This window comes from Sinocyclocheilus grahami, unplaced genomic scaffold (assembly GCF_001515645.1).
Source record: "Sinocyclocheilus grahami isolate Dianchi unplaced genomic scaffold, SAMN03320097.WGS_v1.1 scaffold55.1, whole genome shotgun sequence".
Classification (NCBI taxonomy): domain Eukaryota; kingdom Metazoa; phylum Chordata; class Actinopteri; order Cypriniformes; family Cyprinidae; genus Sinocyclocheilus; species Sinocyclocheilus grahami.
Genome location: NW_015505234.1, coordinates 4,501,060 through 4,522,034, shown reverse-complemented (window position 1 = coordinate 4,522,034; position 20,975 = coordinate 4,501,060). Strand labels below are relative to the sequence as shown.

Here is a 20,975-nt window from a genome sequence, read left to right as displayed (position 1 = left end):
GTCCGGCCAAACTGAGCTATTGGGGGAGAAGAGCCTTGGTGAGAGAGGTAAAGAAGAACCCAAAGATCACTGTGGCTGAGCTCCAGAGATGCAGTCGGGAGATGGGAGAAAGTTTTAGAAAGTCAACCATCACTGCAGCCCTCCACCAGTCGGGGCTTTATGGCAGAGTGGCCCGACGGAAGACTCTCCGTGCAAGACACATGAAAGCCCGCATGGAGTTGTGAGATGGTGAGAAATAAGATTCTCTGGTCTGATGAGGCCAAGATATAACTTTTTGGCCTTAATTCTAAGCGGTATGTGTGGGGAAAACCAGGCACTGCTCATCACCTGTCCAATACAGTCCCAACAGTGAAGCATGGTGGTGGCAGCATCATGCTGTGGGGGTGTTTTTTAGCTGCAGGGACAGGACGACTGGTTGGAATTGAGGGAAAGATGAATGCGGCCAAGTACAGGGATATCCTGGACGAAAACTTTCTCCAGAGTGCTCAGGACCTCAGACTGGGCCGAAGGTTTATCTTCCAACAAGACAATGACCCTAAGCACACAGCTAAAATAATGAAGGAGTGGCTTCACAACAACTCTGTGACTGTTCTTGAATGGCCCAGCCAGAGCCCTGACTTAAACCCAATTGAGCATCTCTGGAGAGACCTAAAAATGTCTGTCCACCAACGTTTACCATCCAACCTGACAGAACTGGAGAGGATCTGCAAGGAGGAATGGCAGAGGATCCCCAAATCCAGGTGTGAAAAACTTGTTGCATCTTTCCCAAAAAGACTCATGGCTGTATTAGATCAAAAGGGTGCTTCTACTAAATACTGAGCAAAGGGTCTGAATACTTAGGACCATGTGATATTTCAGTTTTTCTTTTTTAATAAATCTGCAAAAATGTCAACAATTCTGTGTTTTTCTGTCAATATGGGGTGCTGTGTGTACATTAATGAGGAAAAAAAATTAACTTAAATGATTTTAGCAAATGGCTGCAATATAACAAAGAGTGAAAAATTTAAGGGGATCTGAATACTTTCCGTACCCACTGTATATATATATATACAGTACATATTTGTTATATCTATATAACAAAATTAAAGAAGTTTAATTTAAATGTTACCCTGTTAAACTGTTTTAAAGTGAACTATTGTAATGTAAACTGTATCTTCTGTAAGTTTTATATGCATAGCTACATGTCATTTTGTAACATGAAAAAATACTTAAAAAGTAGACTACTTTGACGTTTATACTTTCTGAAACAAAACACGGTTAAAACCTGCAAAAACTGTTATTTCTTTTTTGTTGTAAAAAAAGAGAAATTTTGTTCAGCTGAAGTACATCTTTTGTTTAAAACAGATTACATTGGTCAATTAAAATTAAGTAATTTGTTAAGTGCAATTTATCCTTGTCATTCAGATATTATAGTAACTGCAGACAAAGTTTTAAAACAATATGTTTATTATGGAAACTACAATTCATTACCCTGGTGATGACCGCCATCATAACCAATGTGATGTCAGCAAGCCCCCCCCAAAAAAGTTGTTTCTGATTGGCTAAAAATGATGAATAATTTTAACAGAGCTTATGTGGGACTGTTTCAGTGTTTATGAGGTAGTAAGCATTTTATGAATGATATTGAAAATTGCTTACATAATTTTACAACATTGTGAACCTTATACAACTCTTTCTGAGGTTCACCTATAACAGAATTATCTCATGAAACATACACATTAGAGAGAGGCTAAAAAAAAGATAAAGGGCTGACCTGTGCAAGACAGACTAGGTGATTCAAACTCATGTCCCCCCACCCCATGTAAATTATGTAACATGAGTTTAATTAACTATTGAACATGCAGTATACAACCCATGTGATAATCTAACATTTTCTCTTTTTGGCATAGATTAATTTATTTTTCTAAGCAGGTTACTTGGTTGAAATGCTGCAGTTCCATAAATACACATATATTAAACACAAACATTTGTCAATAATTTGTGGCATAAAAAATAAAAATGAAATGGCACTACAAAACAAATATTCATTTCCAATGTTTCCCCTAAACGCAAGAACAAAATAAATAAGGTAACATGGCCATGACTTTTTTGTTTTTAAACATACTTTGTCTAACCCCATTTTAACATATTGGCTCAAAGGCCGAATGCCATTAAGATTTTTAAGTTTGAGATTAGCACCCATAACACCATCAAATTATATTCTCATCTAAAAAGTCAAGCCTGGAAAATCATGTGTAGTTCCTTCCCCTCTAATGGTATTGTCATTCATGATCTGTGTTCCCTGTATCACATAATCATTATCAATATTGCACTTGCATGATATGTGCTAGAAAAACAGTGAGCTGCAGCAGCTATCGCTAATATCAATCTCATGCCTTGTGGTTAGAGGTGCTCTTAGATTCTAATTGTGCGATTCTTGTATTCACTCACAATCACAAAAGTGTGTTTTGGCAGGGCATTTGTTATACTTCACCACAAAATGCATAAGTGAATATCAATGGTTTTTAACTAGGATTTACAAAGGTGGAATGCTACTTACACAAACTGGTTCATGGTGATTTAGGTATCAAAAGCATGTTTTATGAATCCTCTTTAGTTTGAAAATGTCCAGCTGAAGAAGCTGAAATCTTTCTGCCACAACTCTGTCTGTTCAAAAAAGCTGGTATAAGGATCCATATTTTTTTCTGACAATCTGGAGATGAATGTCTTTGAGCACTTGACCCAAAGACCCAGAGTGATATTGTCTCATTAAATAAGTGCACCAGAGGTTTGTGGATGAACGCCATGTGACAGTCTTTTAAATAAAAGAATGTCTAAAATCTCTTATATTATCAGATTTTTTTTCTGTACAGCTCAGTATATACATTCCAAATGTGCATATTATTGCGACAATAAAACATGAGGTTGCATATTTTAAGAATACATGTATTGCGCTGGATACCTCAAGACATCTATATGAAACAGACGTTGATTGCGAAAAACAACACAAAACCATGTAGACATTGATGATACAGGAACAAATGGTGCTTTGTGCAAAATTCTGACGTGCCTTGCCTTCATTTGGAATCTCATAGGGAACTCATTAACCCATATGGTGAGCACCAAGGTCATGGGTGATTTTATTTTCCCTCAAACTACACACGTCCAAATATGTGGATGTAAGGCTGGGAGATGATTTTGAAAGGTGCACTTATTTTTACACAAAGAAATCTAATAGTGTTTTTAATAACCCACCAGTAATTGAAAACTCCCGTTTAACATAAACATAAATAATTAAGTGCACCTTTAAGAGTATAAAATATGTTAAACACTGGCTGCCCCAATGTCCCATAAACTTCATCTCTGAAAATGAAATAATCTGAGCTCAACTCATAATGGCAAAACCATTAACATAACCCTAAAAACCGGCATATTCCTTTGTACTTCAGTTCATTTTTTAAGTGCTTTTGCATTTGTGTGTGTGTGTGTGTGTGTGTGTTTTTGTGCAGGTGTGTATCTACATTTTTCTTCAACACTCTCCAGCAGCAATCAACTCGCCCGGTCTGGCTAGTCTGTCCCTTCTGTTTTGTTCCTCCTCATCCTCATACAAGGTGTGATGGATGCTCAGCAGCGGGTGTGAGGGGTTTCGACTAAAAGGCCCGGGCTGGCTCTCAGGCTCTGTTCCTTGGTTGAGAGGATCTTTGACCTTCGGGGAGTCTGGAGGTTGCATGCTGGTCGCTTCACCATTCATATATGACGTTGTGGAGAGGGTGGCTGTGGAGAAGGCAGTGGTGGTCAACAGTGGAGGAGATTCTTTCTTCTCTAAGGGGACAAATGGGATATAGAATTATCAGAAATACAAATATAAACCAATACACATTGTTTTATGTCTGATATTAAAATGCAATTTTGTCTACATAAACAATAATAATAAAAAAACACTAAATCTAAAATCAATTATTTTAAAGCCTACAGGTCAATTTATGCATCACATAATTTTAATGTACAGAGGAAAAATGGAATTCATTTTGAGATTTGGTAAAGATTTAACAAAACATCTGTGTTATCAAATTATTACGGTTTTTAAATATTAACTTAAAATAAGCTTAAGTGTGTGAATTAGATGAGGCAAAGGTCATGTAAAACTAGGAAAATTGTAAAAATAGGGGAAAATTGGGCAATCTATTGAATGTGCAATTGAGTACTGCAGGAATGGAGTCCTAAAACTCTAATCTAAAAGCATTTTTGCACTTCCAGTTCCATCATCCCAAAATCAATGTTTTTTTTTAATGACTGAAATAGGGTCTGTGGTTAACACAGGCTCAAGATATTTTCATGTTTTATTCTATGGCATAAAATGCACCAGTAATACCACCTCATGATTTTTAGGCTTTTATGTGTCTTGAAAAATGCAAGAAGTGTAATAAGTGGCTAAATGGGACAATAGAAGACATCCGGATGTCTGAGACATTTAGAAGTGTGAGACATCTAGATGTCATCAGACCAAACAGGAAAACTCATCTACTCGGTAGTCCGCTTTTACAGCCTCATTATGTTTATATTTGTGCTCTTGCAAACTATTCTAATTCAAACTTTCCAACTTGTATATTTTAAATAAAGATTTGAAAGAGTTGTAGGAAGCTTAGTGACATTGAAGTCATGCAACCATGGTGTAGTTCATTTATACTGTAGCCTAACTTTGGCTTTTTACTTCTGGTGATTGCATTTACACTTCAAAATTCATAAAAGTTGAATTCATTTGTAAAGATTACCTTAATGAACAAAATATGTAAGAATCATGAACTTCTGTTGGTCACAGAGCTTATTTTCTGCAATAATGGAAAATGGAAAAATCCTGTTGGGTTTTTGTCAAGGGAACAAGGGTGATGCTAACTTCCGGGTTGGCCTACAAAAATACACCATCCCTGCAGCAAACTCTAACAATTCTAATATGACACCAATCAATTGTGCGTTCCTAGAGACAATCCAAGCATACCAGTATGAGAAGAGGAGACATGGACAACTGTATGTGGACCCTCAATATACACATTACTGAGAGAGTGCTCGATGGGGGGTGGCTCAGGATTGACCGTTTCTGTTTTTGCTTTCTGGATGGTTAGCATGTAAGGATGGACATCAAGCGAGAGGTTAAGAGTGTGTTTCTTCTCTATATTATTTGTTTCTGCAGCTGAAAAAAAGTAAACATGATCAGTGAAGGATTTTAATGACATTCGCTATACTAACCAAAACCAGGTTTTACTATGCCAGTACCTTTGTTAGTAGGAGGATGTTGTGTGCTCTTGCTGTCCAGAAGTGGAGCAATAATGCTATCTGCTACATTCTTCCTTCGGACTGGTTTAGGTTTGTCTGCCTTTATACTATTTTCCTGTCTGGTTAGAGTCAAGGGTTCCTGTATAAAAACAAAGAAATATGAGGTACATTTCAATAATAGAAGGACCATTTGACAAGCAAGCTATTCGTCAACTAAATATGAATGAGAATGTCTTACCTTAAAATGTTGTGGCAGATGGTTAGATGTGGGGATCCACTTCATCTTCTTGCGGGGTCTCTTGATTACTGAGGGCTCTCCTCCCAATTCTCCCACACCCATCACTGAGGGGTCCATATTGGGATCAATAGTCTGGATCCCAGAGTCTCTCACAGTCGGAGTGGCATCGTGGTTGGATTGAGCCAACGCTGCCAGTAGCTGCCGCACCACATTATCATACATGAGGTCACTCTCGTTGGTGATAAAGTCCAGTCTGTTGAGAGACTTAATGTGGTCTCTGTTCTCATTACAGAACATGGCCAGAATGTTAATGTCGCAAAACTGTGACTTCTGCCAGCGCCGGCGTGTTTTAATGCCAACTTTGTGCAGCTTGTCGAAGACGAAATTTGACTTCCGAACTACAAACAAATGCAGCAAGTTCACAAGGATAATGAGGTTCATAGTACACAGCAAAGCAATGTCCACTGCGGCCATAATGCGCTGGAGCTGCACGGCTGGTAGCTTGCAGTTAACATTCAGCCGCAGTTCAGGGATGCTGCTAGTGTCCGGTGGCTCGCCAAGCGCGCAAGTGAACTCGTTCTGCCTCTGACGGGCGTAGTAGGTGCTCAGGTACGTTATGGGCATTGAGCTGAGGCAGATGATGGCTAAATGTCGCGCCAGATACAGCTTAGCCAGAAAGTTACTCTGCCCGCGGCGCTCAAGATACTTCTCAAACAGGTTCTGCTCGGGGCTCTTCTCCTTCTCTGCGTTCTCGATGATCTCCCGCCGCTCACGTTCTGTAATCCCTGGCCCCTTGGACTGGATCTGCTTCTCAATCTTGGGGGCTCTGCCTTCGGCCGCCCTGTGGTAGCAGTTGTCGATCTCTTGAAGGAGGAAGTTGAGCTCAGAGGTGAGTCGAGTGGAGGCCAGGAACTCCCATCCCAGGGCAGGTATGTACATGATGCCTGCGAAGGCCAGCAGAGCGTAGGGCAGAAACTTGTGCTCAAACAAGGAGGGCCGAAGCTGGGGGTCGACTCCAGGCACTGCATCCCGCAGCTCTGTCCAGCAGTAGCCTCTGGCATACAGGGCCTGGTCGCGTGTGAAGTTGTGTGGGGTGTAGCAATATATAGATTCCTCTAAAAGAGAAGGAAAATCATGAAAATCCCACTTCACCAAATATTTAGGATTTCTGAAGAGCCATCAATTAGATACCACTAGTGTTCATTCCAAGAATGATACATGTAACTATAAAGTTCAAATAATTTAATTATAAGACGATAGTGAAGTTCATACCACAGCTATAACGATAATGACACAAAGGAACAATTGGGCTGGAATCACTTTCAGAGCTATTTTTTCCAGCTGATCGACAATAAAATACTGACAACCGACCAGAATTCAAGTTGAAGAGCTAAAATTACTATAAATAAAACCTAAAACTGAACTGAAATAAAAATTCATAGCAATATTTTAAAAATATAAAAATAACAAAAACACATAAAAAAAATAAAAAGCTAGCTAAAAATAATAAAAATATTATAGTAAATAAATAATACTAATATAACACTGACACCAATATACTTACTTTTATAGTTACAATTATTATTCTTGATGTTAACAGTAGAGATTTTAATTTCATCAACTACATTGTTATTTTTTTTGACAGTGCAATTCAGTCAAAATCAATTTAAGGAATATGATATGATGCAATATTGACTACATTTAAAGGATATTCTCATTAAAATATGAAATACTGCAACTAAAATTGTGTAAAAATTAACACTGGATATTACAACTGTCTCTATCCAGGAAAATCTGGCAATTGGTGTACCCAGCGGGGATTTGTTTCTAGAAACGAGCTGTCATCAGGTTGGAATGGGTTTAATGCTTAGTATAAGGCAGCACAGGCCAATAATGATGAATCAGTGATAAAACAAATGCTACATTTGTCTGTGCCAGTTGGACAAATGTAGAGGTAATTCTTTCACAGCTGCTGTAACTCCTATAGATGCCTCCACCTTATTCTGGGTCTCAGTGCATTACACTCCTGCACAGAATCAATAATGTTAAGAAAGGTAATATTGTCATAAGCTCTAGTTTACTAAAGCACATTTGTGTATGTTATATTTGGTGTGTCTAGATGGAATAAAATCTTTATGGTTACAGGCTCTACCTTTTCTTTCAGTACTTTTACGTTTCAGATTGATTCAAATCAATCTCAGCCAACACAACGATTAAAGCTTCACTAATCCTCATTCCTGCTATATAATAAGTATTCTTATTACAGAAACAATTACTGCAATGTAGTAGACCTCAAATGATATGGAAAAGCAATTTAGCTGCAGTCTCAAAGGAGTTCCTACTATAACCTTCCTAAGCATAAATGTTAGTGTATCTCCAACATTTATTCAGATTTAAACTATACTGCATGTTTCTGCCCAGCAGGGTTCTCAATGTTCAGTCACAGCCAGTTTGTGCTGCTATGCAGTAAGACTGACTCAGCATTCAGAGTAAACCCCCTCCTACCACCACAACCTCTCTTTATCTCTCTCTCTCTCTCTTTTCCTACTTAATTACCCCACAATCTCTCTAGCAAAAATTATTTAACCACTCATTTGCTGGATAGCAGTGGACCGCAGGAATATAGAAAGTCCCATAGAGTGGTTAATAATGGCTCAACTTAAATAAAACTAACATCTGTCACTCTGTCACTAGTGCCATTCATGATGTGTAACATTACTGATTTAACATTTTATGCCATATCATTAATTTTTCAAATGTATAAAGGGTGTTTGCTCTAAGCATATTTACTTACATCCACACATTTTTATGAAAATTTTAGAATTTTGCATTAAAAATACTGAATGGAAAAACGTCAATGTGAATATGCACATAACATTTTTTAGGCTTGTGTTATTTTAAGTGAGATCTTTAAGTGATCTCTAATCTTTAAGTGAGATTAGTTTTTATTTTTATATTTTCTGTTTACAATTTCATTTTAGTTTTAGAAATTTGTGTGTTGTGTTATTTTTAATGTCTATATAGTTTTTATGAAATTTTATTTCAGTTCTAGTTTTATTTATTTTAGTACCATTTTAATATCACGTTAAACGAAATTAAAATGAGAAATGCTGAATAGCTGAAATAAAATAGGTATAAGGTTTTTTTTATATTTTATATATACTATATATTTTTTTATTTTTTAGTTTAAGCTTTAATTTGAGTTTTAGTTAACTATAATAATCCTGATCTATCTATGAGGTGGATAAAGTTTTAAATTGGTAAGAAGTGCATAAACTGATGGAAATGCGTGTACCAAATAAATTAAATAGATGTCCATCAGAAAGTCACGTGACTGAATAATTTACTCAGATTTTTGACTACTATCACCATGTCACTGCTCATTCTCACTGCAAACTGCAAACTAAGGTGTTTATTTGTCTAGATAATGCTGTGTAACACCACTAACCTGCAAAGTTCCGTGTGAAAACTAATGTGACCAGCAATATAGGGATGATGACAGTTCCTATGGTGACGACCCGGTCAAAAGGCAACTCTAGTTTGAGTTGCACCATGAGACCCGCCAGTACACCGCCCTTCTCATCCTGTGTGGAACCCGGCAGGATCAACTCCTTCAACTTCTCACCCGCAAGCAGAGCCGTGGCCATGTCCAAGTTCTGCTCGAGGATGTTCTGCATTCGGCACCAGCAGCCTGCTCGCCACTAAACTCACAACACTCCTGATGGGACCTGAAGCTCCTCCTCCTTCTCCCAACCCGTCAGCCACTGGATTGGCTGAGGGCTTTTCCCTGCAACAATAATATGAGTTATATGTAAGAGGTGTTGACTTGAAGGATGAAAGTGGATCTTCTAAGAGTCACAAAGGAAGCTTTGTGGTCAGCTTTGATGGGTTATTGATGGCTGATCTTGTCAGAGGTAGATTGAAGAGAGGAAAATCAGAGTAGATTTGTTGCTTATATTGACAGCTGGGATGAATTTCTCATCATATCTATTCCACTTCTGCAAAAACCTGTAAATGAACAAGAGAGTTAAAAGATACTGACTATCAAGAAAAAGTAAAGCTACTGTAAAACTGTAAAGTTAGTGTAAACTGTAAAAGTAAATTGCATTTGTTTCTGGCTGCATGTTCAGACTCTATGAAAGTGCATGTTCCTTTAATTAAGTAACCAGTGGAGTGTGCTTATCTGCAGAGTCTTTTGAGAGCGTGCAATAGTGACAAGGACAAAAAGACACAATGACATCCTACTAGAGGTTGAATCATTCAAGACAGTCCAGATTAGATTACAAAGATGGTACACTGTTGTTCTTTATCTCATTGGAAAGTTTTACGGCATTATTTCTGAACTACAGATGGAAGCTTAATATGTTGCAGAGCGTCTTTGCCCACAGTATAAAAACACAGACAAGAAAATAGCTGTTGTACATTTTGAAAATCTATATATCTCGCTTTGAGCTCAAGAAATCAATAAGGAACGGCTTTCTAACAAATGGAAAGAGCAACAAAAATGGCAGGAACCCCACGCTCGTAAGTTAACTTTATTTTTGGGATAAAGTACATCAGTTTTTCAACTGAATGACTATAGATGTTTTATGTTTATCTAAAATTTTAACTAAACAATGTCTTTATGGTCAGAGCTGTGGCAAAGAAGGTAGTGAACTGTTGTGACATACAAAAAGTTGGTGTGCTTGGTTTTATTTATGCAACTAAATAATAATATTAATATAGGTTTTTATTAAAATATTTAATAAATGCAAAAAGCCAAACAAATATCTAAATTTGTTTTGATTTAAAAAAAATAAAAAATAAATATTTAATTACATTTAATTCATATTCAACCTGTAACATAAATAATTGTTTGTATTAAATGCAAGGTTAATTATCTTTGGGTAATATTATATTTCTTTGGATGTTGACCAGTACCCTCACTCCATCTGCATTAAAGTAAAAAAAAAAGTGTTCTTTTTTTTTTCAATGTGGTTGAAAAATCCTGTTACCATGCACCTAGACTGGTTGAGTATCATTCATATGGTAGATAAAATACATTGCACCCTGTTACATATAAACCATAGCCACTGAGGTCAATATTATCATTTGTCATTGACTGATATGTTTTTCAATATTTAGCTTTTAAATTATTACAATTGGTGCTGCCAATCTTAAATACAGTATGTGCTGATATAAGACACTAATTATTGACTTATGCCAAGCACAGATTAAGCTTGTATTTGTCACTTTGGCTTAGTTAGGGATAATAGAGACCCTCTAAGAGACACTAGAAAGAAGACTGAAAACTCCTTTCACAGCAGGTTTGATAAAGCTCTCAAACAAGTTGACAATGATTAGGAATGTGTCATGCAAACTTAATGCAACAGCATGCAGTAGTATCTTTTAAGGTAAAACACCCTCAGATATAATCTAGCTTTAATGCTGTAACGACACCGCCGACATATTGACATTCTGACAGTAAATGTTTAAAAAGCAATAAAGGTCATGCGGTGCACATCACTTACGCTCGGTCGAGGAGCTGTCCATCACTGGATCATCTGGCTAGGATGACACATAGCGGCTTAAGACATATATTTGATGAAATATACGATACTATATACGACATGAGTGAAAAAAAGAGACGGAGGATTGGATTGCTATGACTCTAATCTTCATGATGTCACATACCTGTCAGATTACTCGATTATACTGAGGAACACGCAGAGCCTGAATCCGATGCTCAAATCATCGACATCAGGAAATATCTCCCCACAACGACTAACAGATCCCCCCCCCAAAAAACAAAGGATGCGGATGCTGTGAGGCAGCTATAGGAGCATTTTATCCCATAACTGTATTGCTGTATGGAAATACTTTTTATATACTACAGCAAGATTAGTACATTAGCTATGTAGTTACTTCAGAGTTATGTGTCCTCTAGAAGCTTGCGTTCTGCAAGTGAACGGCGTATTATTGTGCCATCTCAAAGAGGCACAAAATCACTTTCACTTTCAGTCCTTAACCATCTTCAAGAAACGACTAAAAACACATCTGTTCCACCTTTATTTGACCCTCTAACTCTAACACTTTCTATTCTATTTTAATTCTACTTTATCTATATTTATCTTTTTTTATTTTTTATTCTTTATTTTAAAAAATAACAAAAAAACACTTGCTTTCTATTTTTTATATTCTATCTACTTGTTTTTCTTTTTGTGTGTGTGTATAATATATATATATATATATACACACCTTGCTACGTGTACTGCGTTAGGCTAACCGAGACTTGTCATTTGCACTTATTGTTGCTCTTTTGTTAGATTTGACTGCTTTTATTGCCGTCATTTGTAAGTCGCTTTGGATAAAAGCGTCTGCTAAATGACTAAAATGTAAATGTAAAATGTAAATGTAGTGTTTATTTAATCCCTTCTGCTATTTCATAACATCTTGCTGTTGAGTCACTTTCTGGAATAAGTAATTCACATTTCACATAAACAATCTTTTACATTTTATTGATCTACAATAACATCACAAGATTCATATATTTATACAAAAATAAAATCTAACAAAGTAAAAATTGTTGCATGCAGCAAGGCATTGAACAGTAATATGGTCCAAAGTGTATTAGAATTATTAAAAGCATCATACTGTATATTAGGTCCTCTACTCTTCCAGCTTCTGACATGTGGGGTTTCTAGATAATGCATTACAAGTGCTATAGATTGTACATGCATGGTGTGTTCACCATTTATTTGCATATAAATTTGCTCAGCCATTCACTCATCATATATGATTCTAATTTCAAACTGGTCTGGTAGGCTATATTCATGATTGTGTGACACAAGTAAGGATCTTTACAAAAGACTTTCAAAACCAACCACACATTTTGACTTGCTGATTCTTTTCCTTACTAAATTGTCATTCAATAATATCTTTGACAGACATACACTATAACGTTCAAAAATCTGGGGTCAGTATGATTTTTAAAAGTGTTTTTGAAAGAACTCTCATGCTCACCAAAGCTGTATTCATTTGATTAAAAATACAGTAAAAACAGCAATATTATGAAATGTTATTACAATCCAAAATAACGGTATTCTATTTAATATATTAAAAAATTTCATTTATTTACAGCGATGGCAAAGCTGAATTTTTCAGTGTCACATGATCCTTCAGAAATGATTCTAATATGCTGATTTAGTGCTCAGGAAACATTTCTTATTATTATCTATGTTGAAAACAGTTGTGCTGCTTAATTCGTCTTTAAAAACGGAGATAATTTTTTTTCAGGATTCTTTGATGGATAGGAAGTTCAAAAGAAAAATGAAAATAAGAAATGTTGCCTTGGCAACTAACTGAAATGAACAAGGTGAAGTACTAAAATGACTAAAATAAATTAACGCTAAATAGAATTAATAAAAAAAAGATAAAAGCACATACCAATATTAATACAACTTAAAAAAGGGAATTAAAAACTAATTCAATTCATGCACCTCACGATGGCTACAAAAAATATAAAACAATACAATGAAAGTCTTCTGAAGCCATACAATAGCTTTGAAAAAAAGAAAAGAAATGAACAGGATTAATGTTGCAAAGTTCTTCAATTATGAAACAAATACAAGTTCAGCTGTAAAGCAGATCCAAAAAGACAATAGTGTCATTATTCTGCTCAGTATAGTATATAGGGATGGTAAGATTCACCGATTCGCATTGGCATAAAAGTTCAAGTGTGCATCGGATACAAGTTGGCATTTGTATCGCAATGCATCGTTTCTAACATATTTGCATCAGTGAAAAACGTTTTATTTTTATATAATTATTAGTAGATGCACTATACTTTTATTAATTAGAAAGTACTATCTGTACCATATTGAATTCCATAGCATCATATTTTTTTCCATTGCATTGTATTGCATTGAATCACATTGTGTTGAATCGAATCGAAATCAGATTGCACTGCATCGGTAGCTGCTTCATATGTATCTTTAATGTATCGTATCGTTGGCTATGCATGGAGATGCGAGTCGCATCAGCCTCAGTTGGAGATGCACATCCCTAATAGTACTATTATATGCTATTATTGTATTTATTAATATTTTGAATTAACATTTATTTTTAGATTTTCAGTTTTCATTTTAATTTGAGTTTTAGTCATTTTTGTGGTTTTGTCCTTTTTATAAGTTTTGTTTTTCTATATAGCTTTAATTAGTTTTTATTTCTGTTCTTCAACATATTTATATCAGATATTTAAATTTTCTGACATTAATAGTTTTAGTTTTAGTTAACAATTTTCATTTTTGGATGAGCGATCCCTTTAAGGAGCCACAAAGGTCAAAATCGGACATATTGGAACTACTTTAATTTGATTGGTGTGGTGCACAGAAATGACTCACCTTTGCTAATGGCACATCATGCAGAAAAATCTCAATAAAATTAATCACACTGTTGGACAAAAATCCAGAAGCTGAGAAAAGCAGTGGTGAGGTCACACTACTTATAGCAATCAGCATTTCCACCTACAGCAGTCAAATTGAAAGGCGAAAAGAAAGAGAAAAAAGAAGGCAAGAGACTGTCTTTAGAGGGAATCACTCTACAGAGAAGGCAGACAGACAGCTAAATGAGTGAGAATGGTGAATGTCCTTTAGGGACATTCGATTACACTGCTTTATTGCTGGAGAGACCCTGATGGTGACTCACCAGACTCTTGCTGGGATATTCTGCCACCACATGGCTGGCAATGGCACTGGGGAAACACTGCCGAGATATCACACACACAAACAATGATAGTTAATCACTCTGAATAATTTATAATCTGAATTGAACTAATATTTAATATAATAAACTGAACTCACAGCTACTAGAATCCAGAAGAAAGTGACAGAAAGATATGGCTCTGGGAGGAGAGCACCCAAATTGAGAGCAATAACTCCTCCAAATACAGTGGAGATGCCCAATATAACCTCAATTACCTGCACCAGAGAAAGAGCAGCAAATCTACAGTAACCGTCATGCTGATATACAGTGCATACACACAATCTCATTTGAATGCAACTCACGGCGTAAGCCTTGAGAAGACGAGTGGGGAACGAAGCTGGGGTCACAACCACAGGGCCATCAGACACTGGCTGGAGGAATGAGATGAATGATAGCAACGAGGAAAAGAAAAAGCAGAGAGACATGAGCATATAAAATGTAATTCATATAAGCTAGAGACAAATTCAGTTAGTCATAGATATATCACACTTCATCACAGTTAGCATAAAATTATTTTGCAATTATTTTGCAAATTAAAATAAAACAAAATGTAAATATTAGCTGAAAAACTTAACCATAAAAAAAATCTTCTAATCTAAAAATTAGAAATGAAAGCTTAAAAAAAGACAAGTACATTTTGCATTATTAAGATTTTTTTTAATCACATTGTATTATTAAAAAATGAAGGCAAGATATTACAGGCAAAAATATACGAATCAATTCAGAAATCTCAATTTCCATCAAACAGACAAAATTCATTATGAAAGATGCTAGATAATTATTTGTTAATATAATATTCATTTCCTGATTGATAACACAATTTGTGTAAACACAGGCCAAAATAATTGTAATGCAGGCAGTCTATACACATACAGTAAATGGTAGAGTAGATACTCTCACACACACACAGACACACACACCTTTCCATGACTGCAGCAGTCGTCCACTGAGCGTGCTGATAGGATGACAGTACTGGCCGTGAGCACTTCCAGCACAATAAGCAGGAGCAGGTTAAAGTTAATCTTTAGGATGACAAGACAGCAGTAACTGTTTTAATAGTACAGATGTTTTACATGCACATTATAGTTTAGTGTTTGAGCATCGTTACAAGTGTAACCATGCAGTGTATTTACTTCTACTGTAAACGTATAAACATACTTCTACCAGATCCTTTAAAATAACTTTTGCTTTGCCATTGTCATATTATACATTATACTAGACTTGAGCCAAAGCATTTCATTTTGAAGGACATATTTCTAGGGTCCCTGACAGACATTTTAGGGGTATTAGAGTTGTGACGGCTCACATTGATGGCTGAGGGACTAATGGCGAGTCTACAACCGAACCACACCAGACACGTGGTTGTCACAGCAAAGGACGACACATACACCATTTGAAAGTCAGAGACCTGTAAACATAATGTAGGTTACACACTGTAATTTGTAAAACAGTAAAGAAATATTTATCTGCCAGAAAGAAAAAAAAATCAGTTCTCAACATCTCAACAACAATAAGTTCTTAACATCTCTGTTAAGGTGATTATACAGCATTTAAACACATTTAGCAACACTAAATATATACCACCAAATAGAAAACACTATGATTTATAGCCCTATGAACTGAAAACCTGACTGATTAATAGTGTTTGACTACATTTTCGAATAATGTCTTGGACAAAGTTAGAGAACCACTTATTCCATTAAAGAATTTTTAAAACTCAGGTAATGTTTTAGTTGAAAGTGTTTGATTACTTGGTTTGTTCAGCTTAATAGCTGTGTGTGTAATACAATATTACAAAAAAATATCCTTTCACTTACTGCAACTTGTCTATTTTTGGCAATAGTGAAGCTCACCACTGCAGCTGGTATACTCTACAAACCAGAAGCAAAACATATACGAGTGTCAAACGGTCCAGTGGCCTCTTTCATAAGCATATGAGTCCTTCAGGACAAACACTCACAGATCCAGCAGTACAACGCAGGTAGTCCATTGCATCTGGAAACACATTACCCATGTAGAGGGAGAAAGCTGCCACTATGAGCAAGCTGCTCTGGGGGTCAGATACAAATGAACACGCTCAGACATTTGAGAAAATCAGTGTGTTGAAGGAATATTTGACCCAAAAATGAAAAATGAAAAATCTTGGCCATCCAATATCTAGTTAAGTTTCTTCATCAGAACTGATTTTGAAAAAATGTAGCATTGTATCACTTGCTCACCAATGGATCATCTGCAGTGAATGGGTGCCACTAGAATGAAAGTTCAAACAGCTGATAAAAACATCACAATAATCCACAAGGAATCCATCAATTAACGTTGCATGCCAGAAACAAATCCATCATTAAGGGGTTTTAACTTCTGGCTGAAATACCAGTCCATAATAATCTCTCAAAATCCACCAACATATTTGTTTAGAACTGTTTTGGACTGTTTTCGCTCATAAATGTGCTTGATCTGTGCATATTTCTCTCCTGATTCAGAAAATGTGACTTTTTCACTGGAAAAAGCAATATTATGGACAAAGGTTGCCGGAAGCAACAGTTTGTAGTTAAAGACACTTAAATGTTGCATTTGTTTGTTACAAACATGCAGCTTTACACTTCATAAGATGTTAATTGATGGACTACAGTCATGTGGATTACTTGTGGATTATTGTGATGTTTTTATCAGCTGTTTGAACTCTCTTTCTGATGGAACCCATTCACTGCAGAGGATCCATTGGAGCAAATGATGCAATGCTAAATTTCTCTAAATCTGTTCTGATGAAAAAACATTCTCATCTACATGTTGGATAGCCTGAGAGTGAGTACATTTCTAGCAAAGTCTCTTAGCAACAGGAGTGAAAATCTGCTGAGTCAAAGCTGTTACCCCTATAACGATGCTGTAAAGCCAGACTCTGTAGCTAAAGCAGGGATGTAATGGCCCAGGCTGATCCAACTGCAGGTCACTGGCCCTGACATCCACTGTGTAGCTGTCTCTCTCCAACCTCTCCCGCTCCAGATGCCGACTCAGCGTTCCTACCCCACTGTTTCGCTCCAGGGTGGACATCTGGGCATAGCTGAACACTTCCTGAGCTGATGCCTCTTCTCGTTGCATCCTGATATCCATGACCCCTAGAAATCCAATCCATATAAATTACATATATTGACTAAGTGAGAAAAAAATGTAGTGAATGCAAACATTAACAGAAGCAGGAAATGTGTATGGCTTACATACTATTGACAGTTTGCTATGTGATGCTTTTAATGACACTTAAACTTACCTCAGTTCCCCAAAGCCTTTATATGGAATGCAACATATTATACCTGTTACTTTTCTCAGCGCATTTGAAGGTCATTCAATGATAAATATTTCTCATGTATTCCCAGGGAATGCACGAACTGAGGATCTGATCAAATGTATACTTTGAATGCAATGCAAAGTTGCTTTGGATAAAAGCGCCTGCCAAATGCATCAATGCAAATCTAACAGTCACTTAATGTTAATCTTTAAAAAAGTTAATAATATAATAACATTGTTAAATGCAATTATTAGCAAATCTCATTTTTTTATACTGTACATTGTGATGTGCAGCTTCAATTAATCTGTAGCATTTAAAATGATCGATTTTAGTTTTCAGCATTTTATTTTTACTTTGTTTATACAAAATGCTATTATACTGTTTTATTTTGCACTAAACATTTTTGTTATTGTCAACTAAAACATTGTTTTGTTGCCATATAAATATGAGATATAACTATATTAAGACATAACTAAATATTAGAAACTAACTGAAATAAAATTAAGTTGAAGTACTACAATTCAAAAATAAAATCTAATACAATATAATAAATTCTATATAATAATAATCTGATATAATGATTAATACTACTATTAATAATAATAAGTATTATTATTTACTAATAGAATAAAAATATATTATTAAATATATGTTATTATTATTATTATTATTGCTGTTGTTGTTGTTATATCATTATTGCCTTAACGGAATCGGTTAGAAATTTTAATATCATCCCTATAGGCTTCTTGAACAACAGAGCAGTTTTACCAAAACTAACTAATGATAATAACAAGTTTATATTCTCCCCAATATTATGCTAACATAAAAAGTGCCAGACTGAACAGATTTACTTTTAGCATCTTGCTTTATTTAATAAATTTAAATTTTTTAAACTACTTTTTCCCCCCCCAAAGTCCTTAATTAGGCACAGCTGAGAAAACATATGGACCATAAAACAATAGCTTTACAGTGACATAACCGCAAGCCGCTGCATTTTACACTCCATGACAAGCTTTTTTTATTTTTACGATTTGAAGAGAGCAGGGCTTGATAGTGCTCCAAGAACACAAAAGTGTGCTAAAAACACCATTTTCTTCTTTGCACAGATAAAACAATCATACAAGACCTATGAGCTCTCAGTGCTACATTTCACTAATAACTACCAATATCTCTGCATCCAGGGAAGGAAAAAAAGAATATTTTTGGTCAACAATAAAGAAATAAAACGCAATCAAACTGCTCCCTCTTGAAAACCCACACGCACAATGAATATAGAGTACTTTCACAGTATTACGTAAACAGCCACGGGAACACAGAGCAATAAAGAGAATGCAGTGCGGGGATAATGCATGAAGGCAATGATTCATAAAAAAGTTTGAAACACATCAACCCCTCCCCAGCCTTTTCTCCTCAACTTCATTCTGAGCCTCACTTCCTTTTCTCCATTCATTCATCTTATCTCTCCAGCCCTCTTTATCTTAATCTCTGCTTCCCACTCACCTGCCTCCAGCTTCAAGACACCGCTTATTTCAGCTTGGCCCACCTGTTCCCCTGTTCCTGTGGAAGTCTAAGGTTTTAGTTGTACTTTATCTTTTTCTTCTTCCTCTTGTTCCTCTCCTTTCTCTCTCTGTCCCCTCCACTCCAAGTCAATTAAAAAGTTTTGGAACGCTTCAAAGCCTGGAACAGAAAGTTGAGAGTGTTGCCCTGCCAGCCAGTTTTAGCCAGTGAATGCAAATGGAGCGGAGAGATGGGGCTCAGATCAGGGGCTGCTGAGCTCTGTTCAACTCAATGAGAGAACTCACACATAAATCAACAGCCCTCACTGCCATACACACAGACACACACAGAAAGAATGCACACAATCTAGAATGAGTTTTCCCTGCATGTACACACAATCAAGCACCCACAAACGTTTCCTTTCTTCATGCATGTGATTGCATTCCAAACAAACGTTGGAATAATTAAGAATTGTTTGAGTTTTTGAAAGAAGTCTACTCATCAGGGCTTATTTTCAAAAATAAGTAATATTATGAAATATTAGTACAATTTAAAAGAAAGTTTTTCAATTTTAATATATTTTGAAATGTAATTTATTGCTGTGATGGCAAAGCTGAATTTTCAGGAGCTTTTCCGCTAGTCTTCAGTGTAACATGATCCTACAGAAATCGTTGTAATATGCTGATTTGGTACTAAAAAAAAAAAAGAATCTTAATAATATTATCAATGCTGAAGTATTAATTAATTTTTTTTAATCACACTTGCTGCCATACACACAGACACACACAGAAAGAATGCACACAATCTAGAATGAGTTTTCCCTGCATGTACACACAATCAAGCACCCACAAACGTTTCCTTTCTTCATGCATGTGATTGCATTCCAAACAAACGTTGGAATAATTAAGAATTTTTAGAATTTTTGAAAGAAGTCTACTCATCAGGGCTTATTTTCAAAAATAAGTAATATTATGAAATATTAGTACAATTTAAAAGAAAGTTTTTCAATTTTAATATATTTTGAAATGTAATTTATTGCTGTGATGGCAAAGCTGAATTTTCAGGAGCTTTTCCGCTAGTCTTCAGTGTAACATGATCCTACAGAAATCGTTGTAATATGCTGATTTGGTACTAAAAAAAAAAAAGAATCTTAATAATATTATCAATGCTGAAGTATTAATTAATTTTTTTTAATCACACTTACCCAAAACATTTGAATAGTAGTGTATCACAGTTTCCACAAAAATATTAAGCAGTCCAACTTTGATAATAATAATAAATGTTACCAAATCAGCATATTAGAATGATTTCTGAAGAATAAGAGTAATGACTGCTGAAAATTCAGCTTTGCCATCACAGGAATGAATTGTATTTTAAAAGAAATTATTTTAAATTATGTTATTTTAAATTGTAATGATATCTCTGAATATTACTCTATTTAATGTACTAATTATCAAATAAATGGAGCCTTGATGAGCATAAGAAGCTTATTTCAAAAACATAAACAAAAAAAATTAATTATCCCAAACTTTTAACTGGTTTAAACTGGTGGTGTATATGTCAACAAACAAGATACACACACAGTTCTCGTTGCATAACAAGTTCAAACTACACTCTTAAAAAAAAGGGTTCCTTGAGGTTCTATATAGAACCCTGGGGTTCTGTACTTGGCCAATAGAACCTTTTACCAAAAATATATTTTAAAAGAACTTATTTTAAATTATGTTATTTTAAATTGTAATGATATCTCTGAATATTACTCTATTTAATGTACTAATTATCAAATAAATGGAGCCTTGATGAGCATAAGAAGCTTATTTCAAAAACATAAACAAAAAAAATGAATTATCCCAAACTTTTAACTGGTTTAAACTGGTGGTGTATGTGTCAACAAACAAGATACACACACAGTTCTCGTTGCATAACAAGTTCAAACTAAGCTGTGCAGTCCTGCAGTTCGCTCTTGAC

The 20,975-nt window shown here is 35.5% G+C and overlaps 2 protein-coding genes across 2 annotated transcripts; both read right to left on the bottom strand.

Moving 5' to 3' along the window:
• Nucleotides 1-2,804: 2,804 nt before the first annotated feature.
• On the bottom strand, nt 2,805-11,229 carry panx2 (pannexin 2). Its single transcript, XM_016270176.1, has 7 exons — nt 11,162-11,229; nt 10,999-11,035; nt 8,937-9,496; nt 5,489-6,603; nt 5,251-5,389; nt 4,976-5,167; nt 2,805-3,801 (listed from the first exon to the last, which is right to left on the bottom strand). The coding sequence occupies exons 3-7, from the start codon at nt 9,163-9,165 to the stop codon at nt 3,509-3,511; spliced, it is 1,968 nt and encodes a 655-aa protein (XP_016125662.1). The 5' UTR covers nt 9,166-9,496; nt 10,999-11,035; nt 11,162-11,229; the 3' UTR covers nt 2,805-3,508.
• Nucleotides 11,230-13,767: 2,538 nt separating this feature from the next.
• Nucleotides 13,768-19,277, bottom strand: LOC107583833 (membrane protein MLC1-like). The gene is made up of 10 exons (XM_016270175.1): nt 19,011-19,277; nt 17,099-17,343; nt 16,191-16,280; nt 16,048-16,101; nt 15,537-15,638; nt 15,151-15,252; nt 14,533-14,601; nt 14,329-14,445; nt 14,174-14,230; nt 13,768-13,992 (listed from the first exon to the last, which is right to left on the bottom strand). Exons 2-10 carry the CDS (start codon nt 17,336-17,338, stop codon nt 13,834-13,836), a joined length of 990 nt encoding a protein of 329 aa, XP_016125661.1. The 5' UTR covers nt 17,339-17,343; nt 19,011-19,277; the 3' UTR covers nt 13,768-13,833.
• Between the last annotated feature and the right edge of the window lie 1,698 nt (nt 19,278-20,975).